Source organism: Pantherophis guttatus, chromosome 4 (assembly GCF_059756535.1).
Source record: "Pantherophis guttatus breed Tessera chromosome 4, ASM5975653v1, whole genome shotgun sequence".
Taxonomy (NCBI): Eukaryota; Metazoa; Chordata; class Lepidosauria; order Squamata; family Colubridae; genus Pantherophis; species Pantherophis guttatus.
In genome coordinates this window covers 41349981-41373653 of record NC_142066.1, presented here as the reverse complement: position 1 = coordinate 41373653, position 23673 = coordinate 41349981, and the positions used below count along the sequence as shown (strand labels likewise).

Here is a 23673-nt window from a genome sequence, read left to right as displayed (position 1 = left end):
AAAGCCGTTTACTCACAAGGCCCAAAATAACATTTCAAGAGGCTTTGGAAGAAGCAATGGCAAACTGAGGCATCCCAGAAATCCGTAGCCACCATGAAGAAAATGAACAAGGGGCCGCAAGGAAAGAAAGAAGCCACCGTCCATTACAAGGAGGTAGAGACCGAATCGGAGGAAGACAAGGAAAATGAAGTCCATCACCTCCGCTCAAACCGCAAGGAGAAGAACCAAGGAAAAGGAAAGAAGGAATTTCGGTGTGCAGGCTGCAAAGGGAATCATCCAAGGTCGGAGTGCAGGTTTCGAGACGCAATCTGCCAGACATGCGATCGTAAAGTGCATATAGCAAGAGTCTGCAGGGCATCCCAGCCAGCTTCACACAGGAACAGACAAACCAGCCCTCAACCACGAACCAGACAATTCCAAACAGGAACCCAAAAACAGCCATTTGGAAGGGGCCGCAGGAGCGAGGACTATGGATTGGAGAGAGGGGAGACCCATCAGACAATAATAGTTGGACATGCGAGCACGGGAAAGTCAAAGAAGATGGCAGCAACTGTTTACATCGAGGGGACACCCTGCAAAATGGAAGTCAACTCAAGGTTGTGCCTCTCCATGGTATCCGGGGCGACCATAAAGCAACTAATCCCCAGCCTCACGACCAGCACACTCAAATATCAAAGAATCACGCTGAAAGATTACCAAGGCAACCAGATTCCAGTGCTGGGCATTGGAAAGTTCAACGTGAGATTCAAAGACTTCTGAAGGAAACTGCCTCTCACCATAGTGGACTGGGACAAACCCAGCCTATTAGGTCTGGAGTGGTTTGAGCCTTTGGGATTAGCAGTGACCGGGGTCGATCGGATTGAAGACGATGGCTGGGAAGAGGAGCTGATGAGAGACTTCATGGACATCTTTGACGGAAAATAAGGCAAGTACACAGGGTCCCCAATATCATTCAACCTAGATCCCCAGGTAGCCCCTGTCAGAAGTAAACCCAGGAAGGTTCCTTTTGCTCTACGGCCCAAGATAGACGAGCAAGTGGACAAACTCGTTGCCCAAGGGGTACTGGAGCCAACGGACCATGCTAAGTGGGAAACACCCATAGTCACCCCCACGAAGCCGGATGAGTCAATGCGTCTCTGTGGAGACTATAAGAGCACCCTAAATAGGGCATTACAGCAGAGCACCTACCCAGTACCTGTGGTACAGCAACTTTTACACTCCCTGGGACAAGGAAAGATATTTGCAAAGCTGAATTTGGCCCAGGCATACCAACAATTACCCGTAGACGATGCCACGGCAGAAGCGCAGACAATACTCACGCACAGGGGAGCGTTCAAGTGCAAGTGTCTGCAGTTTGGAGTAAGCGTAGCTCTGGGACTTTTTCAAAGTCTCATGGAATGTTTATTACAAGGAATTGAAGGGGTTGTCCCCTATTTTGACGACGTATTAATCTCAGCCAAAGATCAGGAGCAATTACAGCAACGGTTAAGGGCAGTGCTAACCCGATTCCAGGAAGTGGGGCTGAAGGTGAAAAGGGACAAGTGCCAGCTAGCCAAAACACAAGTTGAATTCCTGGGATACCTAATTGATGGGGCAGGAATACGACCCACCTTAGGAAAATTAAAAGCCATCAGAGAAGCACCAACCCCAACAAACAAAACAAAATTGCAGGTGTTTCTTGAGTTATTGAACTTCTACAATATTTTCCTGCCGCAGAAAGCTACGGTTACTGAGCCCCTTTCACCGACTACTGGATAAGAGGACGGAGTGCACATGGGGGAAGATGGAAAAGAACGCATTTGAACAAATAAAGCGACTTTTAACTTTGGACAGAGTATTAGTACAGTACAGCGGGACATTGCCTCTAAGACTAACTTGCGACGCATCTCCATTCAGCATAGGAGCTGTACTGAGCCATTGCATGCCAAATGGCAAAGAAGCCCCATCACATTCTACTCACGGACACTGTCCAAGCCAGAAAGAAACTACAGCCAACTGGATAAAGAAGCATTGGCCGCAGTAGCTGGCATAAAAAGGTTCCATGAGTACCTGTATGGGAGGAGATGCAAACTCATCACCGACCACAAACCACTCCTGGGAATCTTCACGAGAGACAAGCTGACATCCCCCATACTGTCACCAAGAATGCTATTCCTGTGGCATACAACTACCAACTAAAATACAAACCTGGGAAGACCATCAATCACGCCGACGCACTCAGCAGATGCCCGCTTCCGGAACCAGTGGAAGATCTGGCACCATCCACAACCACCTTGCTGATAGAAACCACGGAGAACACCCAAATCTCGGCTTCGGACATCGCAAGAGCAACAGCTAAGGACAGGACTCTGGCAGGCGTTTTGAACTGGGTATGGAAGGGTTGGCCTGTGACTGATATAGACACTGAATTCAAATCGTTCAAAATGACGCAAACAGAACTCTCAGGTTTAAGGGGGCATCTATTGTGGGGGTAATAATCCCAAAAGCATTAAGGAATGATGTGCTAGACATGTTATATGAGGGATACCCGGGGATCGTAAAGATGAAATCATTGGCAAGAAGCTATGTTTAGTGGCCAGGGATGGATAAAGAAATAGAGAAATAGAGTATCAACTTGCACACCGTGCCAGGAATCCTGACCAGCACCACACACCACACCCACATATTTATTATTATTAATTTATTGGGGTGTTTTAAATCTGTTTTAAATCTGTCTTCGGCCAAATTGTTTAATTCGATTTTATTCAGTTTTAAATTTTGTATTTATGTTTTTTTATCATGTGGCTGTTCACCGCCCTGAATCCTTCGGGAGTAGGGCGGTATACAAATCAAATAAAACTAATAAAAAAAACTAACATGACTGGGAGAATCCCGGGGCACCGTAGTCCCGTATACATATAGATTTTGCTGTGCTGTGCCAGAGAAACACGTTCCTGATCATTGTTGATGCCTACTCTAAATGGCTAGAGGTACAGTTAATGACATCAACGACGTCTGAGGCGGTCATCAGGGTCTTGCTGTTTGCAACACACGGACTACCTGACCTGATAGTTTCAGACAATGGACCCCAGTTCACGGCTAACCAGTTCGAAATGCTTTTAGCCAGACAAGGAATCCGACACGCACTATCCGTGCCAGGGAAACCGTCCACGAATGGATTGGTTGAAAGAATGGTGAGAACAATGAAAGAAGCCTTAGCCAGACTGGGACCGGGGGTCATACAAGCGAAGATAGATAAGCTACTGAGCATTCAGCACATTGCACCTGGTGCCACCACACACAGATGCCCCGTGGAACTGCTAATGGGAAGAAAGCTACGATTCCATCTAGATAGACTGCACCCCTATTACAATACATAGAAACCAGTTGATTCGACCAGCAAAACTAGACAGTTCCTAGTAGAGGATAAGGTGTACGCTAAAAACTTCAGCGGAAATCTCTTATGGGTCCCAACAAAAATAATCCAGATCATAGAGCCCCTATCCTACAGGGTAGAAACAGAGGACGGTAGAATTTGGAAAAGACACATAGATCAGCTCAGGGGCCGACTAGTCAGGAAAGACCACAAAACAGAAGAAGAAACTCAGGGGAGGAGAACAGAAAGTCACACAGAAACAGACCAAGCCTTACACCAAACGCCACCAAGCAAACAACGAGAACAACTCTCAAACCAGTCGGAAGGCAGCGAACACTTATCTGGAGTCCAGGAGAGAGTCACCGACCATGACAGTCCACCGTTCCAGCTGGAGGGAGACGGAAGGAACGCCCAACAGAATAAGTCCACGCCAACAGCAGAGCTCGAGACAGTTCCAGAGGCGCCTCCAGAAGAGACACAGAACTCGACCTCTCCCTCCAAGAGCACTGGAACAACTGAACTGCGCAGGTCCAATCGTGCCCCAAGAAGGCCCGCCTACTTACGCGACTATGTGGCTTGAGAGACTCCAGGATTAGTTGATGTTGATCTAGAGGGAAGGGGTGTTGAGTATTGAATGACCATTCAAATGGGCCAATTAGAATTAAGTAAAAGAAGCGGGAGATTTAGAGGAACGTCAATGGCTGAAGCCGCGGACAGCTCCCTTTAAAAGGAGCTGCCGTGGCTAGGCAAATCCATTGCTGTACTGGAGCTAATAAAGAGCTGTTACTAAAGTCATTGTCTGTGTCCTTCCTGTACCCCCTATCTTGCATAACTTGCTATAATAAAGGCACCTAGAATCCAGAATGTAGGTGAAGTACTTATTTTTGCCATTTGTTATGACTCCATTTGTGCCTGCCATTTTATTAGTTCAGCTGAATCTGTTCTAATATTACAGTTTAAAGACTTGCCTTGAGCATACGAAATTCAGCTTTAGATATTTGCTTGAGTATAAATCTCACTGTACAGGCTTGGGCAGAATATCATCTCTCTATCTAATATACCTCACTATTTCCTTATTTATTTATTAAATTTATATGTTACCATCTCACTAACAGCAACTATGGGTGATCTAATTTCTGAAGGAAGGGAAAAATAAACAAGATAATAAAGGCAAACCCAATATTTATTTTAAGGATGTGGTTCCTGATTTATTTATTTTTTAATGCAGACATGCATACACATTAGATTTCCTGAGATTATGGTAACAAAGGTAGATGAGGAGAGAGGGCTTTTATGTAATTTCTTTTCAGCTCCTTGATGGTCAAATTTAGGACAAGCTTTCTTTCGGAGAAATTTGGGAGTTTTCTATAAAACCACCACTTTCTTATACTTTTAAGTGCTAAATACATTACACTCAATGAACTGAGGTTTCACAAAACATCATTTCTGATTGTTATTTCGGTGTTGTGTGCTTTGCTTTGGAGCTAGATTTTAAATACTGCATGAAAAACAACAGTTTGATGCAATGTATGCTGTTTCACCTGAACAGTCAATTTGTTCATTTGATGAGAAACAGACCACAGATGATCTGTTTTATGGTGAGGAAAAATCAAGGTGCTAGGCCATCTGTGAGAGGTGATCTTAATTAGAACCCCAACCCTGCAAATTAGTTGACGATGATCCATCCATTCTGACCTTTTCTTTATAATTTCAATTTTATTCTGCAGGGTCCATAAGCTGGTCATTGATGATGTGAGACCTGAAGATGAGGGAGATTACACTTTCATCCCTGATGGATATGCTCTTTCACTTTCTGCTAAACTCAACTTCTTAGGTCAGTGCAGGAGGGACTTGTGCAGGAGGCTGAAGATTCTCCACTAACCGCAAAGCCCTTGAAATACTCATGATCATCACAGTTATAGTCCATGTGCAAAAGAGTGGCTGAATAGTGTGTATTTATGGTATTCATCCAGAAACACACTAAAACATGAGTTTGAGTTTTCTAAATTACTTCCACCATGTATCTAATTAACGTGGTGCATGAGTGCATTACATGAAACTCTTGGAATGGTTCTTCTATGCAGATACATGATTTGTTTGTTTCTTATTTTGGATTGCAAGGATTGCTGCTCAGTTTGCCAAACTAAATTGGAATTGCTATGAGCCAAAAAACCGACCTGTACCACAAATTTGTGAGGGGCTAAAAAAACAGAACTCCCCCTCCCAATCTTGTTAACAGGGATTTTTCCAAAGCAACTAATGAAAAGTGTGTGAATATTACAAGAGGAAATGAAATGAAGAACTGTAGCTAAAATCCTGAAGCAAATTTTATTCCTAGTCTGGAGGAAATGCACCGAAACTCATTAGTCTAAAGTAGGAGGAGACCACATTTATGCATGCAAGGGGCACAATTATTTTTGTTGCCATTGTTGTAGCAAGGACTACCGACAGTTAAATTGTGAAGTCACTCAAATGTATGGACTTAATTTTTCTAGGATTTTTTTCCCTTTTGACTTTTAGATTATAGTACCTGCTTCATTTTTCAATTTTAAAAAAGGAAAGTTATGCCTATTGCTGTGAATTTTTTTGTGGGTGAAAGGACTTCAGGAGCTTTAAAAAAAGGATTCATTGTCCTTTGGATCATCAACCTGGGTACTTTGTGTGTATGCATGTGTTTAAATGAATGCTTCAGTTGCAAAACTTTTATGCTAACTAAAGAAACCACATTGCCTATTCTCTGACTTGCTCGTGGATGTAATCTTTTGGATATGATTGACTTCAGTTTGTAAGGAAGCTTATGGTGTTCTTATTTCACAGGGGACACTATTTTGGAGAATGACACCACACCCTAATTGTATAGTGGCACAGAAAGTAACAATGTACATTTATAATCTCAAATATTGCCCAGAGGTTTCACTGCTGTTTTTTTCTTCTTCTTTCTCTTTCCTTTTCTAGAGATCAAGATTGAATATGTCCCCAAGCAAGGTGGGTGGAATCTTTCAGTCTTAGCAGAATGTTGGCTAGGAAAGGAACCTCAGAATTCTTTCCAAGACAGGCTTGTTTGGAACTGTTTGAATGAGTGAAGTGAAGGGGTCTCTCCCTTTTATCTCCCTACATGAAAGAATGTTAACAGAAGCAGAGATGTCAGATGCAGACCAATGGTGCTCAGTGGCTGCATGCTGAAGGAACCCAGCCTAAATTTTTTGCAGAGCACAAGAATCGCACCTGAACAGCTGGAAGCGAGTCACAGTGTTCAGGGAGTTAAGGCATCCCCCATATTTGGATAGGTACAACACCTGGGGTGTTTTAATTTAGAAAATAAAAGAAACCAGAGAAGAACCTGATCTCATGAAGTTGAATGGTGGAAGCTTCAGGGCAGTCAGAATAAAATATTTCATCACATAGCAAACAGTTGCAGGTAGTCCTTATACTTATAATCATAATAGTGACTGATGACCTTTTTGACATGGTTGTTAAGCAAATCACATGGTTACCTATTGAATTTGCTTGTCAGAAGGTAGCTGGGAAAGTTGCAAATGGTGATCACATAATCCTGGGATCCTGCAACCATCATAAATACATGCTGGTTGCCAGCACCTGATTTTTGATCACATGTCCATGGGGACACTGCAACAGTCATAAGTGTGAGGACTGGTCATAAGTCACCTTTTTCAGCGCCATCATAACTTTGAATAGCCACTAAACAAATGGTCCTCAATTTACATATTTCGACTTTCATTGCTATAGGATAGAGGGACAGTAACCAGCTTGCATGGGTTAGGTGAGAAGAAGACTTGTCTGTAACTACAGGTAGTCCTCAACTTATGACCACAATTGAGCCCAAAATTTCTGTTGTTAAGTGAGATATTTGTTAAATGAGTTTTGTCCCATTTTACGACTTTTTCCCCACAATTGTTAAGTGAATCACTGCAGCTGATAAGTTATTAACATGGTTGTTAAGTGAACCTGGCTTCCTCACTGACTTTGCTTGTCAGAAGGTCACAAAAGTTGGTCACATAATCCTGGGATACAACAAAGGTCATAAATATGAATCAGGTGCCAAACATCTAAATTTTGATCATGTGACCATGGGGGAGCTGCAAAGGTTGTAACTGTGAAAAACAGTCATAAGTCAGATTTTTCAGTGTTGTTGTAACTTTGACTGGTTACTAAATGAACTGTTATAAGTTGAGGTCTACCTGTATTTGCCATGACAACTGAGCCTCTCCTATACAGGAGGAGGGAACTATCCAGAGGTGGGTTTCAGCAGGTTCTTACCAGTTCTGGAGAACCAGTAGCAGAAATTTTGAGTAGTTCGGAGAACCAGTAGTAAAAATTCTGACTGGCCCCATCCCCATCTATTCTCTGCCTCCTGAGGAGGCAATCAGGATTTTGCAGTAACCTTCCCCTGGATTGAGGACGGAATGGAGATTTTACAGTATCCTTCCCCTGGAGTGGGGGAATGGAGATTTTATAGTATCCTTCCCCTGCCACGCCCACCAAGTCATGCCATGCCCACCAAGCCATGCCCACAGAACTGGTAGTAAAATTTTTTGAAACCTACTACTGGAACTATCGGCTTCAAGTCTTCCTTGTGGCCCTTCCAGAGGCATCTGATTGGCCCAAGGATGCTGGACTAAATGCATTTCTTTAAAGGTCACAAGGCTCTTACCTTCTAAAAGATAATATGTACAGTTCCTATTCATGAAATGTAAATAATTGTCTTAATTAAGGAATAATTCTTCTTTTTCTTTTTTGGCTATGAGCTGTTGACACAAACTAAGCAATGCTCCAGTTGAAGTAGACTCAGCCTTCAAGCAGCTCTCCATAAAAAGCCATTTCTGTGTGAGAACATAGGCAGGCAACTAATTGTCAAGAGAAAGGTTATAATGATAACCCCCAACAAAGGGGCTCCAATTAAAAAAGAAAGAAAGGAACTCAAATCAACCACCCATGTTTGCTCTCTCAAGAGCTGTTAGTAGCTGTAGGTATTGTTTCTGGAAATACTGGGTAATGCATTACTATTGTAGAGGAGAAATTGTTTCACTGTCCCTTCTGGTTTTCCCAGAACCCCCCAAGATCCATTTAGATTGTGGATCAGGGAAAACAAATGAAAACACTATTGTTGTTGTTGCTGGGAACAAATTACGGCTCGATGTGAACATCACTGGAGAACCTGCACCAACAGCAACTTGGTTAAAGGGTAATCAAGTAAGTATTTGTTGGGTCCAAGTAAAACATATTAAAGTGTCCATTTCAAAATCAGGCAGGCTAAAGCAAAGAATGCTAACTAATGTGTAACACTGCCCCTTTCTCAAAATTAATTTCTTCCAATTTTTGAAATCTGGGAGGATACTGATGGAAATAGTAGGTCCATGATAGCATCACACTTAGCTACTTAAAATGTTCAAGGTGGGACCTGCTTTGCTCATCCAAGATCTTCAGCCATAATTTCACAATAGAAAATTATGTATCAAATTAATCTAAATCAATAAGGCCATGCAAAGCATTTAAATGGAGATGGATCATAACTGCAGAGCAGAAACCATATCTCTCTTTTGCAAGACTGGAACAAGCTTCTGAGGTTGCTTTGGAAGGTTCTTCGGGCTGTCTCTGCATGCAGTTTGGAGACAGCTGCCCTCGGAACCTGCCATGCAACCCTAGGCAAATATGCTATACCTGTAATGATTCACAGGGAAGTGTTTTCTTCATATTTCCACGTGTTACAAAGTACTTCATTCGTGTTTTTCAGTAATTAAACTGAAAAGGACTAAAGAGACATTACTTACTATTATTTAAGAGATTTTATTACTTTTATTACTTAAAACCTCTCTGGTAAGTCAAGCTTAACACTAAAAGCCCTCATTTTCTTAAAATACTGTAAGTACAATTAAATTGTCAGTAAAATAAAGTTTCCGATGACAGTGTCCTTTCTGTGAGAACCACCAGTTCCTAAGTCAGATTCAATTAATGCTAATAATTAGGATTCAGCTGATTGTCCCATGAAGTGTTTTTAAAGCTTTTAATTATTTTAAAAGATTCTTTTTTCTTATAGTCCCTGGTATATATATTCCAAATCTAATCATATCAGTCAAGTTCAGTTCAAAGTTTATTTTAAATATCTTTTTTAACATTGCAGCTTGTTAATAGCTGAGGCCAAGAGAAAAAAAGTACATTTTATTTAAAATAATTAAATGTAGATATTTTTAAACTGATGAGCTGATTCACACAACATGCCAAACCACCCAATCCTGTTCCAGGCTGAGCAAAAATGATGTGTTAAGCCAATAATTTTGTAAGGCACCAGGCCCACACTGTTGAAAATTGCTTGGCCTATTGTGAGAAGCATTGAGATTTGTTTTGGTTTTTAAAGCAACAGTCCATCTTTCTGAAATGCTGAACATTCTACTATTTTCTTTCCAGTTTGCAAATTTCTAGATCCTCTTGATTGTTTCTGCTTTCCTCCATCATCCCTCAGGTTTTTTCAGAAAAAGAAGGCCGGGTCCGTTTAGAAGAGCGTCAAGAGCTGAGCAGTTTTGTAATAGAGAGTGCTGAGCGCTCTGATGAAGATTCGTATACTATCAAGGTGACTAATCCACTGGGCGAAGACGTTGCCTTTCTCAACATCAAAGTTGTGGGTGAGTTAGTAGGCCAATGGGAATGTAGGGGTCCTTCTTTCTGTTCAGCATTTCTTCACCTACCTGTGTTTCCCCAAAAATAAGGCCCAGTCTTATATTTTTTTGCTACCAAAAAAGGCACCAGGTCTTATTTTCAGGGAGTGTCTTCCACTGATTCACCTCGGGGTGGCTGCACTGACAGCCCCACCCAGCAGGAGCACGCTGCTGGCCCAGCGTGCAGCACTGCTCTTCTGTGTCCTTTTGTTGCCGCTTGTGTGCGTTGCCCCCGCCCTCTGTTTTGCCATCAGAGGCCTCCAGGAAAGGCCTCTGCAGCTGATAAACAGGCTCCGGATCACTATGCAAGGGATGGCAAGCAGCTGCAAAAGTGTACCGGTAAGGCAAGGCAGGTGTTGGGGTGTTCAAGGCCTGGTAAGTAGGGCAACTCCACTTCCCATCCCCACCCTAACTTAATTTTTACCTGTGTGCCTCGCCCCACCTCATGCACCCCGGAGTGAGTGGGGTCTTAACTAGGGCTTATTTTGGGGAAGTGGGAGGTCTTATATTGAGTTCACATGTAAAAATCAAGCTTGGATTTAATTTTGGGGTAGGTCATATTTTCAGGGAAACACAGTATAACATTCTTGTCTTTGGTAGATGTTCCCGATCCTCCTGAAGCTGTGCGTGTCACTTCTGTGGGAGAGGACTGGGCCATTTTGGTATGGGAACCACCCAAGTATGATGGTGGTATGCCTATTACTGGTGAGTACTTCAAGTTAAAGTGGGTGGCTGTTCAGACACATGGGAATTAAAGTTAGGGAATGGTGGACTTCCTAAGCCATGGAATAAGAATAATCTCATCCTACTGCTTGACTCTCAGTCTTTAAGGGAGGCTACAGCATTGCCTAACACAGATTTTGTAATTTTATAGGGGATCACCCTAAAAAGATTAAATGAATTGATGAGATGTCTCTCCTAAATAAAATTAAGTATTCTAATGTTGGGTAAGAAATAAATTTTCCACTTGATTTTGATATAAATTCATCTAGTAGTTTATTAAACATACATACCTAATTTAAATTAATTTAAATTTACAGCTGTTTACATTTAGTGCTCATACATACTTTTCAAATTTTGTGGTATAAGAGATACCTGCTGAAGAGCAAAGCCCATAATGAGGCTCAGCAGGGCACCTGATTTTTTTGCACAAGTTTGAATAGGTTTAAGAAAAGAATGCTTGCCATCCCCAGGGAGTCTTAACTCACTGTTCAAGATCCCCTAGCCTAATGCCTCTGAATGCGAAAGGCAAATATAACATGGAGAAATCCATGCAGATCTATCCTCACAATAAAAAGCATCACAATTGCAAGAACATCTTTGTTCTTCTCTGACAGCTATTTTCCTTTTAAAGGCTCTGCCCTTCACCATTCTTTTTTATTTACTTATTTTTATTTATTTATTTATTTGTCAAGCATATATAAGATAATAGGTAAAAGTATAAACATCATTTGAATACATTAAAAGGGTAAGAGTAAAAAGGAATACTGTATTAGGACAGGGATGGTAGGCATGCTGGTACACTTATGCACGCCCCTTACAGACCTCATAGGAATGGGACGAGGTCAACAGTAGACAGTTTAAGGTTAAAGTTTTGGGGGTTTTGGATGAAACCACAGACTCAGGTAGTGCATTCCAGGCATTGACCACTCTGTTACTGAAGTCATATTTTCTGCGATCAAGTCTGGAGCGGTTTACCTTGAGTTTGTATCTATTATTTGCTCGTGTATTGTTGTGGTTGAAGTTGAAGTAGTCATTGACAGGTAGGACATTGTGGCAGATAATTTTATGTACTACACTTAGGTCAGACCAAAGCCGGCATAGTTCTAAGTTGTCTAAGCCCAAAATTTGAAGTCTGGTGGCATAAGGTATTTTATTGTGGGTAGAGGAATGGAGGACTCTTCTCGTAAAATATTCCTGGACTCTCTCAATTGTATTTATGTCCAATATGCCTTGTGGGTTCCAGACAGATGAGCTGTATTCGAGAATTGGTCTAGCAAATGTTTTGTATGCTCTAGTTAGTAGTACAATATTACCAGAGAACAAGCTATGCAAGATTAGGTTAACAACTCTTAATGCCTTGTTGGCAATTTTGTTACAGTGGGCTTTGGCATTTAGATCTTTAGAAATGAGTACTCCAAGGTCCTTGACAGAGTGAGGGTCATCTACAAGGTCATGTCCATCTAATTTATATTTTATGTTGTTGGGTTTTTTTTTTGCCAATGTCTAAGACAGAGCATTTGTTGGTTGAGATTTGAAGTTGCCACTTGTTAGACCAATCTGACACATAGTCATGGTCTTTTTGGAGGGTAGTTATTCTAGCACATTCAATAATATTTTTCAGCACCTGAAATTCAATCATATGCTCGTAAGGGTGGTGTGGCAGTCATAGCTTCAAGAATGGGTCATAAATTAAGGTTTTTTTAGTCCATCATAGCTTTGAATGGTTCTTAAATTACTGGTCGTAAGTCAAGGTCTACTTGTATCAAAATGCATTGTGCATCCTTTTAATGTTCCAAAAATCATTCTAAACTCTACGTTAAGAATTAATATAGAAAATAACTGTATGGTCAACAGAGTGCAAATCAGTGGTTAAAACTTTAAGTTATAATAAATTCCATACATATATCTCTCTATATATATGTATTATATGTATTTATTTTATTTATTTATTTTATTTTATTTGTATACCGCCCTTCTCCAACAGGACTCAGGGCGGTGAAAAGCCATGGTAAAACATAACATATAAAAATTAAAAGCAATTTAAAAACATTAAATAATTTGGCTATCCAATTAAAACAACCCGGGTTAAAACCAATTACAAATTAAAATTGAAGGGATGGGATCAAGCCAGCCCGGCTAGGTGAAAAAGATGTGTTTTCAGGGCCCGATGAAAAGTCCGGAGGTCTGGTATCATGTGTATCTCTGGGGGCAGGTCGTTCCAGAGGGCAGATGCCGCCACAGAGAAGGCTCTCCCCCTGGGGGTTGCCAGCCGACATTGTCTGGCCGATGGCACCCTGAGGAGTCCCTCTCTGTGGGAGCATACTGGCCGGTGGGAGGCTATTGGCGGCAGAAGGCAGTCTCGTAAATACCCCGGCCCTAAGCCATGAAGCGCTTTAAAGGTGGTCACCAACACCTTGAAGCGCACCCTGAAGGCCACAGAAAGACAGTGCAGCTTGCGCAGGAGAGGTGTCACATGGGAGTGCCCCATCACTCCCATAATCCCCCGCGCGGCTGCATTCTGGACCAACTGGAGCCTCCGGGTGCACCCCAAGGGGAGCCCCATGTAGAGAGCATTGCAGTAGTCCAGATGGGAAGTGACGAGTGCTTGAGTGACCGTGTGTAGGGAGTCCCGATCTAGAAAGGGACGCAACTGGCATATCAGGAGGACCTGATAAAAAGCCCCCCTGGCCACGGCTGTCATATGCTCTTCTAAAGACAGCCGTGTATCCAGGAGGACGCCCAAGTTGCGAGCCCTTTCTATGGGGGCCAATGATTTGCCCCCAATAACCAGCGATGGCACCAGCTGGCTATATCAGGACGCCGGAAGCCACAGCCACTCAGTCTTGGAAGGGTTGAGTCGGAGCCTGTTTCTCCCCATCCAGGCCCGCACGGCCTCCAGCCACCGGGACATCACTTCAAGGGCATCGTTGGGGTGGCCTGGGGTGGAGATGTACAGCTGAGTATCATCAGCATACTGATGGAACTCTACCCCAAAGCCACGGATGATCTCACCCAGCGGCATCACATAAATGTTGAACAGAAGGGGTGAGAGGACCGACCCTTGCGGCACCCCACAGACAAGGGGCCTCGGGGTCGACCGCTGCCCCCCTGCCAACACAGATTGCGACCGGTCAGAGAGGTAGGAGGAGAACCACCGCAAAACTGTGCCTCCCACTCCCAACCCCTCCAGCCGGCGCAACATGATACCATGGTCGATGGTATCAAAAGCCGCTGAGAGATCTAACAGGACCAGGATAGAGGAGCAACCCCTATCCCGAGCCCTCCAGAGATCATCCACCAACGTGACCAATGCCGTTTCCGTGCTGTGCCCAGACATGTATATGTCTCTCTCTCTCCCTTCCTCCCTCCCTCTCTCCCTCCATCCGATAACTATTGATTGGATAATGCTGATTATAGAAATATCTTTCACCACACATCATTTTTTTCCTTCTTTGCACTCCAGGTTACCTGATGGAGCGCAAGAAGAAGGGTAGCATGCGTTGGATGAAACTGAATTTTGAAGTATTCACTGAGCTGACTTATGAGTCCACCAAGATGATTGAAGGGTGTCTCTATGAGATGCGGGTCTTTGCAGTCAATGCCATTGGAATCTCTCAACCCAGTCAGAATACCAAACCTTTCATGCCTATTGGTGAGGACAAGGGCTGGCTTGGGATGAAATACTGGCAAGGGTGAGGCAGGAGCGGATGAGACACTGAAACAGGTAGAAAAGGTGGACTTGTCCTTTCCCTCACATACCACTACTGAGCTAGACTTAGCAGCCAAAGAAGCCAAAAAGCTGATCATGAAGAAGAGCTGAGAATTCCAGCATGAGATTTCTGTTGGAGTTTTTGATTCTGGATATGGGGGAGATGAATTCAGATTGCATTTTCATAGTAATGATATAAGTTTCCATGAAAATTCTGAATAACCATTACCATAACTATAACCATTTTCTGAGAACATATACTGAAATTGCAAAGCTTTTTTAAACATTTTGCTGTCTAAAGTACCAAGAAAAAGATGACCCTAGAAAAAAAGCACAAAGCTGGCAAAAGTATGGGCAAATTGTTGTTTCCTTATTGTTCATTATATACCAAGAAATGATAATTGTGTGTGTGTGTATATAGTTATATTTTTACTGTTATTATTTTATCAATATCGCTCCCCATTCAATTCTGCTTCAGCTCCCACCAGTGAGCCCCTTCATCTAACTATGGAGGATGTAACAGACACAACAGCCACCCTGAAATGGCGTGCTCCAGACCGAATCGGTGCAGGAGGCATTGATGGCTACCTCATTGAGTACTGCAAGGAAGGGAGTGAGTTTCTATACCAGTAAAAGAAGATCTGAGTTTGTATGCTGTGCATTGTCCTTTTACAGCTCTCTGGTTTAAGCAATTAATTGAAGGAGTTCTCCCAAGTGATGGAGGCCAGATTAACTGCTCCCTTTGCTTACTTCTTTTTGTTTTTGTTTTCTTTTCATCTCTGGCAAGATAGTCTGTAATGGTAGTGGGAATGACCTTGGAAGTTAGGGAGAAGAGATACAGCCAAGGGAACATTGAGATAAAAGGCAACTTAGCCCCAAGGAGAATGTGGATGTGGCAAACATCTCAGAAGGGACCCTTCCTAGTTTCTTGGGCTATAAAGGGGGCAGGGGAAGAAATGATTTGTAAGGTTCTCTTAATGCAACTTTACAATAAAATGGAGTTAGAATGGAGTCATCTGGTTGTGCTTCCTGTCTGGTCTACTTCGCAACGCTTATGTAGTCTGACTGGGCAAAACCTTCACCAGCCCTGTAGCAGCATCCACAAGTGCCAATTGGAAATCAAGGACCAGATCAAACTTGAGCAGGATATACAGCATTTCTCTTCTTCTATTTGCTGCCCCCTGACGATCTATGACATCATGCTTGGAAACTCCCTGGAGAATATCCCTCCTAAATATAACATTGGCCCAAACACTTCAGGAAAAAAAAAAAAAGGCTTCTGACCTCCCACTTATTCTTTATCTCTAATCTTGTACTCCACCCTCTTTCCCAGCCGATGAATGGATACCTGCTAATACAGAGCTTGTAGAACGCTGTGGCTTTACTGCCAAAGGACTTCCAACAGGCGAGAAGCTTTTCTTTCGGGTCATTGCAATAAATATTGCAGGCCAGAGTCTACCAGCTACTTTATCACAGCCTGTCACCATTCGTGAGATTGTTGGTGAGTCACTTTGAGCATTTGAAGATGTTAACCATAAACACACAGTAGCTTGTTTTGTCTCCTGGATCAAATTGTCTTATAAGAAGAGATTTCAAGCTCCAGTCGGGCAATGGGGTGACCCAATACACATCAGGTTCCTCAAAATGTTTGCCCCACTATGATCCTAAATCAGTTTGAGAGTGTTGCACATGATTTCCTCCTAAAATTTGTAAGTAAAAGGTACATTCCTATCTTGATTAAAAGCCAGTCTTTCTATTTTTTTAAAGGCTTCATGCAATTATTAATTGCATTCAGGTATTTCCAATTAGTTTAGCCCCTGACTGATTTTTTTAAAAAAATATTAATAGTTTTGGAATTGCATAAATCATCTTAGTTGTTCTCATTTTGGAATTGATAATTGGGGCACAGATTTTCTATTCTGTTCTTCCAAATATAGCAACAACAACAACAACAAAAGCCCTCCAAGCCACTCAATAGCTCCTTTCCAGCCCCACCTCCATAAGCTTGATATCAAGTCATTACTTACAGTAGCAGAATGTTTCTGTCTGGTACTCTAGATAGATGCAACTAGTATCTCCTTTATCCAGCACAGCCATGTTGGGAAGAAAGTTGGACATGATGATTTTGTATGTTGTTTAATTTCTTATCTAGATGATTCTGGATTGCCAGAATTCCACTCATACTTCTGGCTCTATGCTAGTAATTCATAAAGTGTGGGTATGAAATCACACATTCCCCAAGATGCCATTTTCCCCATTTTCCCATCCAGTGTCTTCCAGCATGTTTTTTGAGTTCTTTCCCCCATGTATTTTCTTTTGCCTTCATATAGAACAACCCAAGATCCGTCTCCCTCGCCATCTCCGACAGACATACATCAAGAAAGTTGGGGAGCAAATCAACCTGGTAATCCCATTCCAGGTAGGCAACTGGTTAAGAAAGGAGAGAAACTTACAGTACTCAAATTCAAAGTATCGTAGACTTTTTGTGAGGTCTCTGGATTTGATGTGAAACATGGATTAATACATTCTTTAGAAGTTTTCCCCCTCCTCTTAAGTCAAATAGAATCTACATCTGATTCAGTAACATTCCTTAGCAAGTGTTATCAAGGTTAATCGTTATGCCCAGAAGCCAAACCTGGCCTCTCCTGCTTTCTCCCACTGATAGTTAGCAGGGAAGGAATGAAGTCATGATGGGATTTCAATTGGAAAAGGCTCAGAGGGAGTTTTTTCCCATAACTGCCACAATTCAGTGTCAAATGGCATGCTGTGCAGTCCATAATGTTGGCGTATTATCCACATGTATTGCTTTATATCTAAAGGTTCTAACTATGTTTATTTAGAGCCTTAAAAAGGTCTTGGCCAGCATTCTTTGTCTCTCGGGTTGGCTACTGCATATGCAGTATTGGCTGGTAGAACATGGTCTTCCTCCCTGCTTCTCAATCTTTCTTCAGCACACTTCAGATTCAGCAGTGTCCAGGGTGTTGGTGTGTGTTAAAATCTGATGGGCATGTCATCTTAGTTAGTCCCTACTACTTTTAGATGCTGATATTGTACTAAAAAGGTTCTGATACTATATTGGAACTCTGCAGACTTTGACCATTCTTGCAGATGACACTGTTCAAGGTTCTCTTGACCCAGCAAGCCTGAATACACCAGTTTTTAAATCCATCTTGGGATAATCCACCAACATTCTTCTTTTCTAAAAGAGGTACAGTAGCTAACATTTTGTAACTCCATTTTCAGTTGCCAGTCCTACTCTCTCCTACATTGACATTCTCCTTTCCAGAGTTTCTTTTTTTAGAGTCCACCTCTGTCAACTCAGCACTGCCCCTATTGGGAAATATTCCTAAACTACCTCCTATTTTCACCTTCTACTTATCAGAGAGATTTGCAGGAAGGCCTTCTCTAGCCATGACATTCTTGGAGGAACATAGATGTGAAATGCTGAATAATAGCAAAAATCAAAAAGCTGGGTAGCATATTCAAATTGTTAATTCTCTTCTCAACTCTCTCTCTCCTTCAAAAAGATGTAGATTTTTTCATCAGCCCCTCCCTTTAATAATATCTATGGGTGTTTGCTAACATTTGAAAAATCTTTTAAGGATTCTCAACCATTGGCTCCCATTAGAAAATATCAGGGAGCCTCTGATTCACTAATACACAATCTCCATTATAACTAAGTATTATTCAGTAACTGTCATGAAGAGTATATAACCTTCATTCTAATTAACATGGCTGTAACCATCCTTTAACTCTTCGGGTTGCTTCTTTGGAATTTTGGAGTATATTTGTAAAAAAAAAATAGCAAAGCACTGTACACCTGTGAATAATGTAGAAAAGCAGAAAGAACTATATCAAGTTGCAATGCAAACCTCATCCACTTTGGGCACTAATTCCACCTTATAGTATTATTGATTCTGAATCAGCAAACCACTCTCAATGTTGTACAAACTCTAATTTACTTTTTCTGTGGGTCAGTGACATTCCCTTGGAAAGTGAAAGGAGTGCTAATAAGTGGAAGGCCTCGGTGCTAATGCTAAACATTTTATCCACTCCAGGGTAAGCCTCGTCCTAAGGTCACCTGGTCAAAAGATGGGCATCCTCTTGATCTCAAGGAGATCAACATCCGTGACTCTGATTTTGATACCATCCTCTTCATCCGCAAGGCTGAGCGACATCATTCAGGCATCTATACCCTCTCAGTGCAGATTGAGACCATGGAAGACAAAGCTGATATCAAGATCCGTGTTGTAGGTAAGGACCACTTTGCTTTCCATAGACAAAACTGCAAACTAACAGAAAGAAGGAAAGAAGGAAGAAAGGAAAAAGGGAGGAAGGAAGCAAGGAAGTAAGGAAGAAAGAGAAAAAGAAAGAAAAAGAAAGAAAGAGAAAGAAAGAAAGAAAGAAAGAGAAAAAAGAGAAAAAAGAAAAGGGGAGAGAGGGAGAGAAGGAGAGAGGAAGGAAGGGAGGGAGGAAGGAAGGAAGTAAGTTGTTTAATGTTTGGGTCAGAAGAGAAAGAGTGTTCTAAGGTGGACAGTCTCAAATTTTCATTACTGAGATATTTATATCAGTCATAGTTTCAGTACATGCTGAAGTATACAAGCCGCTGTTTCCCTAAACATTTTTGTGCAAACATTTGTCTTTAATTTCTTTAATGCTAATTATTTCTCACATCCAATCCCCTCAAATATCTAGTATTATATCCTCATGTACTTAATACCTGTCTATGTAGCCTTTCTATCCCTATGTAAACCACTCCCTCCTGTTCTCTCACCATATAATTAATACCTATATTCTCTTTTTTTGAGTGCTATGAGAACAACAGATATATGCAACTTCCATTGAGGGCTTGAGGGCTTCAGTATACTTGGGAAACAGTTTACTGAAAGTGAGTTGGCCAGGCCAACTTTGGGAAGGTGTCAGGAAATTCAAGGAGTGAAGTGGGTTTCTTTTTATGAGCTGCATGAATTATGGGGAAGATGATAAATAAACTGCCTTATTAAAATCCACAAGCAGTGCAAACTCCTTTAATAGCTGTTTAAAGACAGTCACTAAAGAAAGCTAAACTTAGAGTTCCAACTTCTTCTTACTATCTTGTAATTTGAGCCTTGAACCGGTTTTACAGAAACCACCTGTCCCCTTGCAGGTAAAATTATCTCTGCTTTCTAACATGTATCTTTCTCTCTGAGGCATGGGGAGAGTTTGTGCAGACATGGGATATATGAACCTGCCTTCTATTTTGGATGAGGATTGTCCACTTAGACCAATAGAAGTTCTCCAAGACCTCAGGCAGAAAAATGTCTTTCCCATTATCTGCTACTTAATCTTTTAATAGGAAATGCCAGTAGGTGGAAACTGAGACCACCAGTGCACAAAGCAGGGGCTCTGCAATGGATTACTTGGCCCTTCCTATTGCTGTGGTTGTTCTTGAGCGTACAGTTCACAGAGGATAACCACAGTACAAAGAGACTTGCTGTTGGGAATGTTCATTTAGAACCTGGGGCAGGCTTCTACCTTCCAAAGAATTGGAGAGAGTTTGGCAGTCAAGGAGAGAAGACTCTTTTCCCCTTCCCTTCCTTTCTTTTCACTGAGCTACTAAACTGTTAATAAGACTTAATCCATGGCCACTCGATTAATTTCCTTGTCTCTGTGGGAAACCCAGATGCTTGGCGCTCTCAGGCCTGCAAGAGACAGAAACATTACACGACTTTGTTCAGTAAGCATGTGGGAACGTGTAAGAGGTGCAGAGTGGTCCGGATTTCTCTGACCTTCTGGGCTTTCTCCATCTCATTTGGAGACATATCACGTCTCTTCAGTGTACCTACTTACTATCCTCTGGATGTTTTCTCCTTTGCTGAATGCTTCCCCTGTCTGTCACCTTCCCTTACCAGCTCTTTTCCAGCCCCCTTGCAAGAGGGTGAGATCATATTCCTTAGCTCTATATTTAAGCATTCTTCATGGGTTAAGTCAAATGTCACTCTTCCCAGTACAGTCCAAAAAACCTCCCTCTCTCCCTCCCTCACAATCCAAATCCCCTTTTTCCTCACCGAAGATTTGAAGTGAAATTTAGCGTTGCCCAACTGATTTTCTGGAATGTTCTTTGGACAAAGAATAGATGTGAGATGGTACGACCCTCTCCATCCCTGCCAGCTGCAACAGGCTCTAGCACTTTTACATGCATTGTACAGCGTGAAGAAATAGCTTTTCCTGCATCTAGTTTGAATATTACTTTGACTTCTTAAACTATTAACTGGCGCAGCCTAGCAGACAGTGCAGGCATTACAGAGCAGGGATGGCCTCCCTCAACCGAATGTTGAAGCTCTGCAAATAATCACTTCCGATCTTCCTAGCAGCCTGCTTGGTGAGAAAGGGGTGGGGGTGAGGGAGAAGACAGAAAAAGAAGGAAAACAGGCAGGCAGGCAGGCAGACAGACAGACAGGGGTGGCAGCGGCTTCATTTACAACAGATATACAGAGATTCCCCTGCCTAACCAAAATTTATATGGGTGAATAGCAAATAAATTTCAAGCTATTCATACGCCTAATACACTCTAATGCACAATTAGAAATGTAAACCAATACAAGACTTTAAAAAACTATCTATACTACATATATTTTAAATATGTTTTTGAAAAATAAAGATATTCCCTTTACTGCCCCTGCCCACTCAATTCTTTCATTCCTATTCTTTCACTTAGCGATTTTAAGTGTACTAAATAACCTTATGTCCGGGCTGGGCTGTTTCTATAATAATGTGTCTCTTTGTCTATCACTTCCTCTGCAGAAAAGCCAGGCCCAGCACACAATGTTTTGGTGAAGGAGGTATGGGGCTTTAATGCCTTAGTAGAATGGGAGCCTCCCAAGGATGATGGGAACTCAGAGATCACTGGCTACTCCATCCAAAAAGCTGACAAGAAGACAATGGTAAGGTCAATTTTCTTTATAGCTCCCTTTGCTAATCTATGAACATGTTTGGTTTTTTCTGGCCCTTACTGGGAAAGTATTAACTATGTGGTTGACGTGATGGCACATAATCAAGCAATCAATTTCTTGCAAGAAGTAATTAGAATGGATTTGGGTTTTAACGATCATATTGTGTGTCTCCTTAGTCAGCTACACTGACTACTGGTCTCTTTCCAGATCCAAATCAAAGTGCAAGTGGTTTTTGTGACTTAAAACCAGGGTCCATATGTTTCTACTCATAAATTAAGAGCCTCAGTGGAGAATCTTCTTTAAGCTTCTTATTACCAAAAATGAGATGAATGAATAGAATGAATAGAAGACAAGATCTATCCAGACTGCTGACCATTTCACACTCACACTCTCTCTCATGCACACACCTCAACTGATGATGACATAATGTCACGTGAACACATTATAAAAGAGAGGCATCCATAGATAGATAGATTCTTAGCACATCCTCAGTTAACATTCATTTAAGCATACATGGGCTGCAGCAGGTTTACTGCTGAGATTATCAGAGAAAGTACGTATCCACTATCACTGCAGGAGTTCCACTTGCCAGAATAATTCACTGTCAAAATCCAATTCAGTTACAGCTAGATGATCAGGCAATAATTCCAAGACTGCTGTGGGAGCAGTATCAAAAGATCTGAAATACGTGATTTGGGGATTTAGAGTAATTGCTGCTTTCTGCCCAGAATGTTATCTTAAGAAAGAATGTCCTTTTCAGACATGGTGTGTCAACTCATGCCATTGATTTATTTTAGGCACTGTGTTATGGATCCTAGGAAGGGTTCTGAGTAAGAGGATATGATACAATAAATTTCTCTACTGGGATAATCTATAGACAGAAAAAGAGATTCACTTTTGGAACCTTCTTTTTTTGAATAAGGAAACTTGTCATTCTATCAATGTTGCTCTGAGGACAAAAAATTAGGACTATTGGGGCAGATGAAAAGAAGCTTTGGGTTGTATGGATTACAAGCTTTTTGAGAACTAGCTCTTTCCCTGTCCATTATCCTTATGTGTATGTTGTTGCATATGACACTTTTGATGGTGTAGGCCAACATGCTCTGTTAGTTTGTAGTGCTGTGCATAATTGAGTACCTGGACAGCAATGATGCTCTCCATTTAAATGGATATTTAATATCTCATTCAAAATATAATACACCAATACTGCTGGATTTGAGGGCCATCCTGTAATTTCTGCTGTGGAAGATCAGGGTATCATCCTCCTCCTTCTCTCTAGGCAGCACATTGTTGTATAGCATCATATCAAAACCAGCCAGTTGGGATTAGGTCATCAGTAGCAAATGTATGAAATCTGTGTAAAATCTTCACTACTTCATATGGCAATACATTAATGAGCCTAAATGTAGTGATCAATAAGACATTTCTATGTTTAGTTCCAAACTTATCTTATTCCTTAGCTCCCTGTCATCCTTTTTCTCTCTGTCCCTGATCTTACCCTCAGGAATGGTTCACTGTATATGAACATAATCGCCTTACCCGTTGCACAGTGTCTGATCTCATCATGGGCAATGAATACTACTTCCGGGTCTACAGCGAGAATATCTGTGGACTGAGTGAGCAACCTGGGGTCTCCAAAAACACTGCAAACATCCAGAAAACCGGTAAGCTCATGTATAGCTAGATGGCTTGAAAAAATAGTGGGCCAAAGAAATTTAGCAGAGGGGATTGACTTTTATCCCAAATTCAGGAAGAGCAAATATATCCTCTCTTTCAAACATTGAATTATTCAGTTAACTTTTACACAGTCATTATTTTTGCACCCCAGACATCTAAAAACCCAATTCTTATTAATACATTATTTATGTCCATCACAACACACTACAGTCTCTGGATATACTGGTCCGGTGACCAGGTGTTCTTCCAGTTGAAAAACAGGGGCATGGAAAAATGGCATTGAGCCAGCAGTCCACCTGCCACCTTTACTCATTCTGTGCTTGATTTGTGGTGATTTAAAAAGAGATCATGAATCAGTCACTGTGAAAGGAAAGCTGCAAAGTTGCCCTTCACTTAGCATAAGTAGCTTATTGAAAAGGAGTGGCAGTCACAACCCTAACCCTCAAAGGGATGGGAGAAAGCCAAGGAGCAGGGCAAGCTGAAAGTTTCTGTCAATGGGGAGCCATCTGCCTGCAAACTCCATCACTACTGCTAGAAAACTGTCTTCACAGAAAATCTTCCTACATGTTTGAATCAGTTATTAATGGGCTCAGCTGTCAAAGGATG

At 41.8% G+C, this 23673-nt stretch overlaps 1 protein-coding gene across 4 annotated transcripts in view; it reads left to right on the top strand.

The window, feature by feature from the left end:
* The window catches only part of MYBPC2 (myosin binding protein C2), an 83533-nt gene that overhangs the window by 44965 nt on the left and 14895 nt on the right, over positions 1-23673 (top strand). For all 4 annotated transcript variants that reach the window (XM_060691549.2, XM_060691550.2, XM_060691547.2 and 1 more), the window contains exons 15-26: positions 5083-5189; positions 6311-6340; positions 8424-8566; positions 9834-9993; positions 10627-10731; positions 14213-14401; positions 14937-15071; positions 15792-15959; positions 16789-16877; positions 18517-18712; positions 21242-21381; positions 22895-23054. In XM_060691549.2, coding sequence (XP_060547532.2) covers positions 5083-5189; positions 6311-6340; positions 8424-8566; positions 9834-9993; positions 10627-10731; positions 14213-14401; positions 14937-15071; positions 15792-15959; positions 16789-16877; positions 18517-18712; positions 21242-21381; positions 22895-23054 — 1622 coding nt within the window. The remainder of the gene's footprint in view (positions 1-5082; positions 5190-6310; positions 6341-8423; positions 8567-9833; positions 9994-10626; positions 10732-14212; positions 14402-14936; positions 15072-15791; positions 15960-16788; positions 16878-18516; positions 18713-21241; positions 21382-22894; positions 23055-23673) is intronic.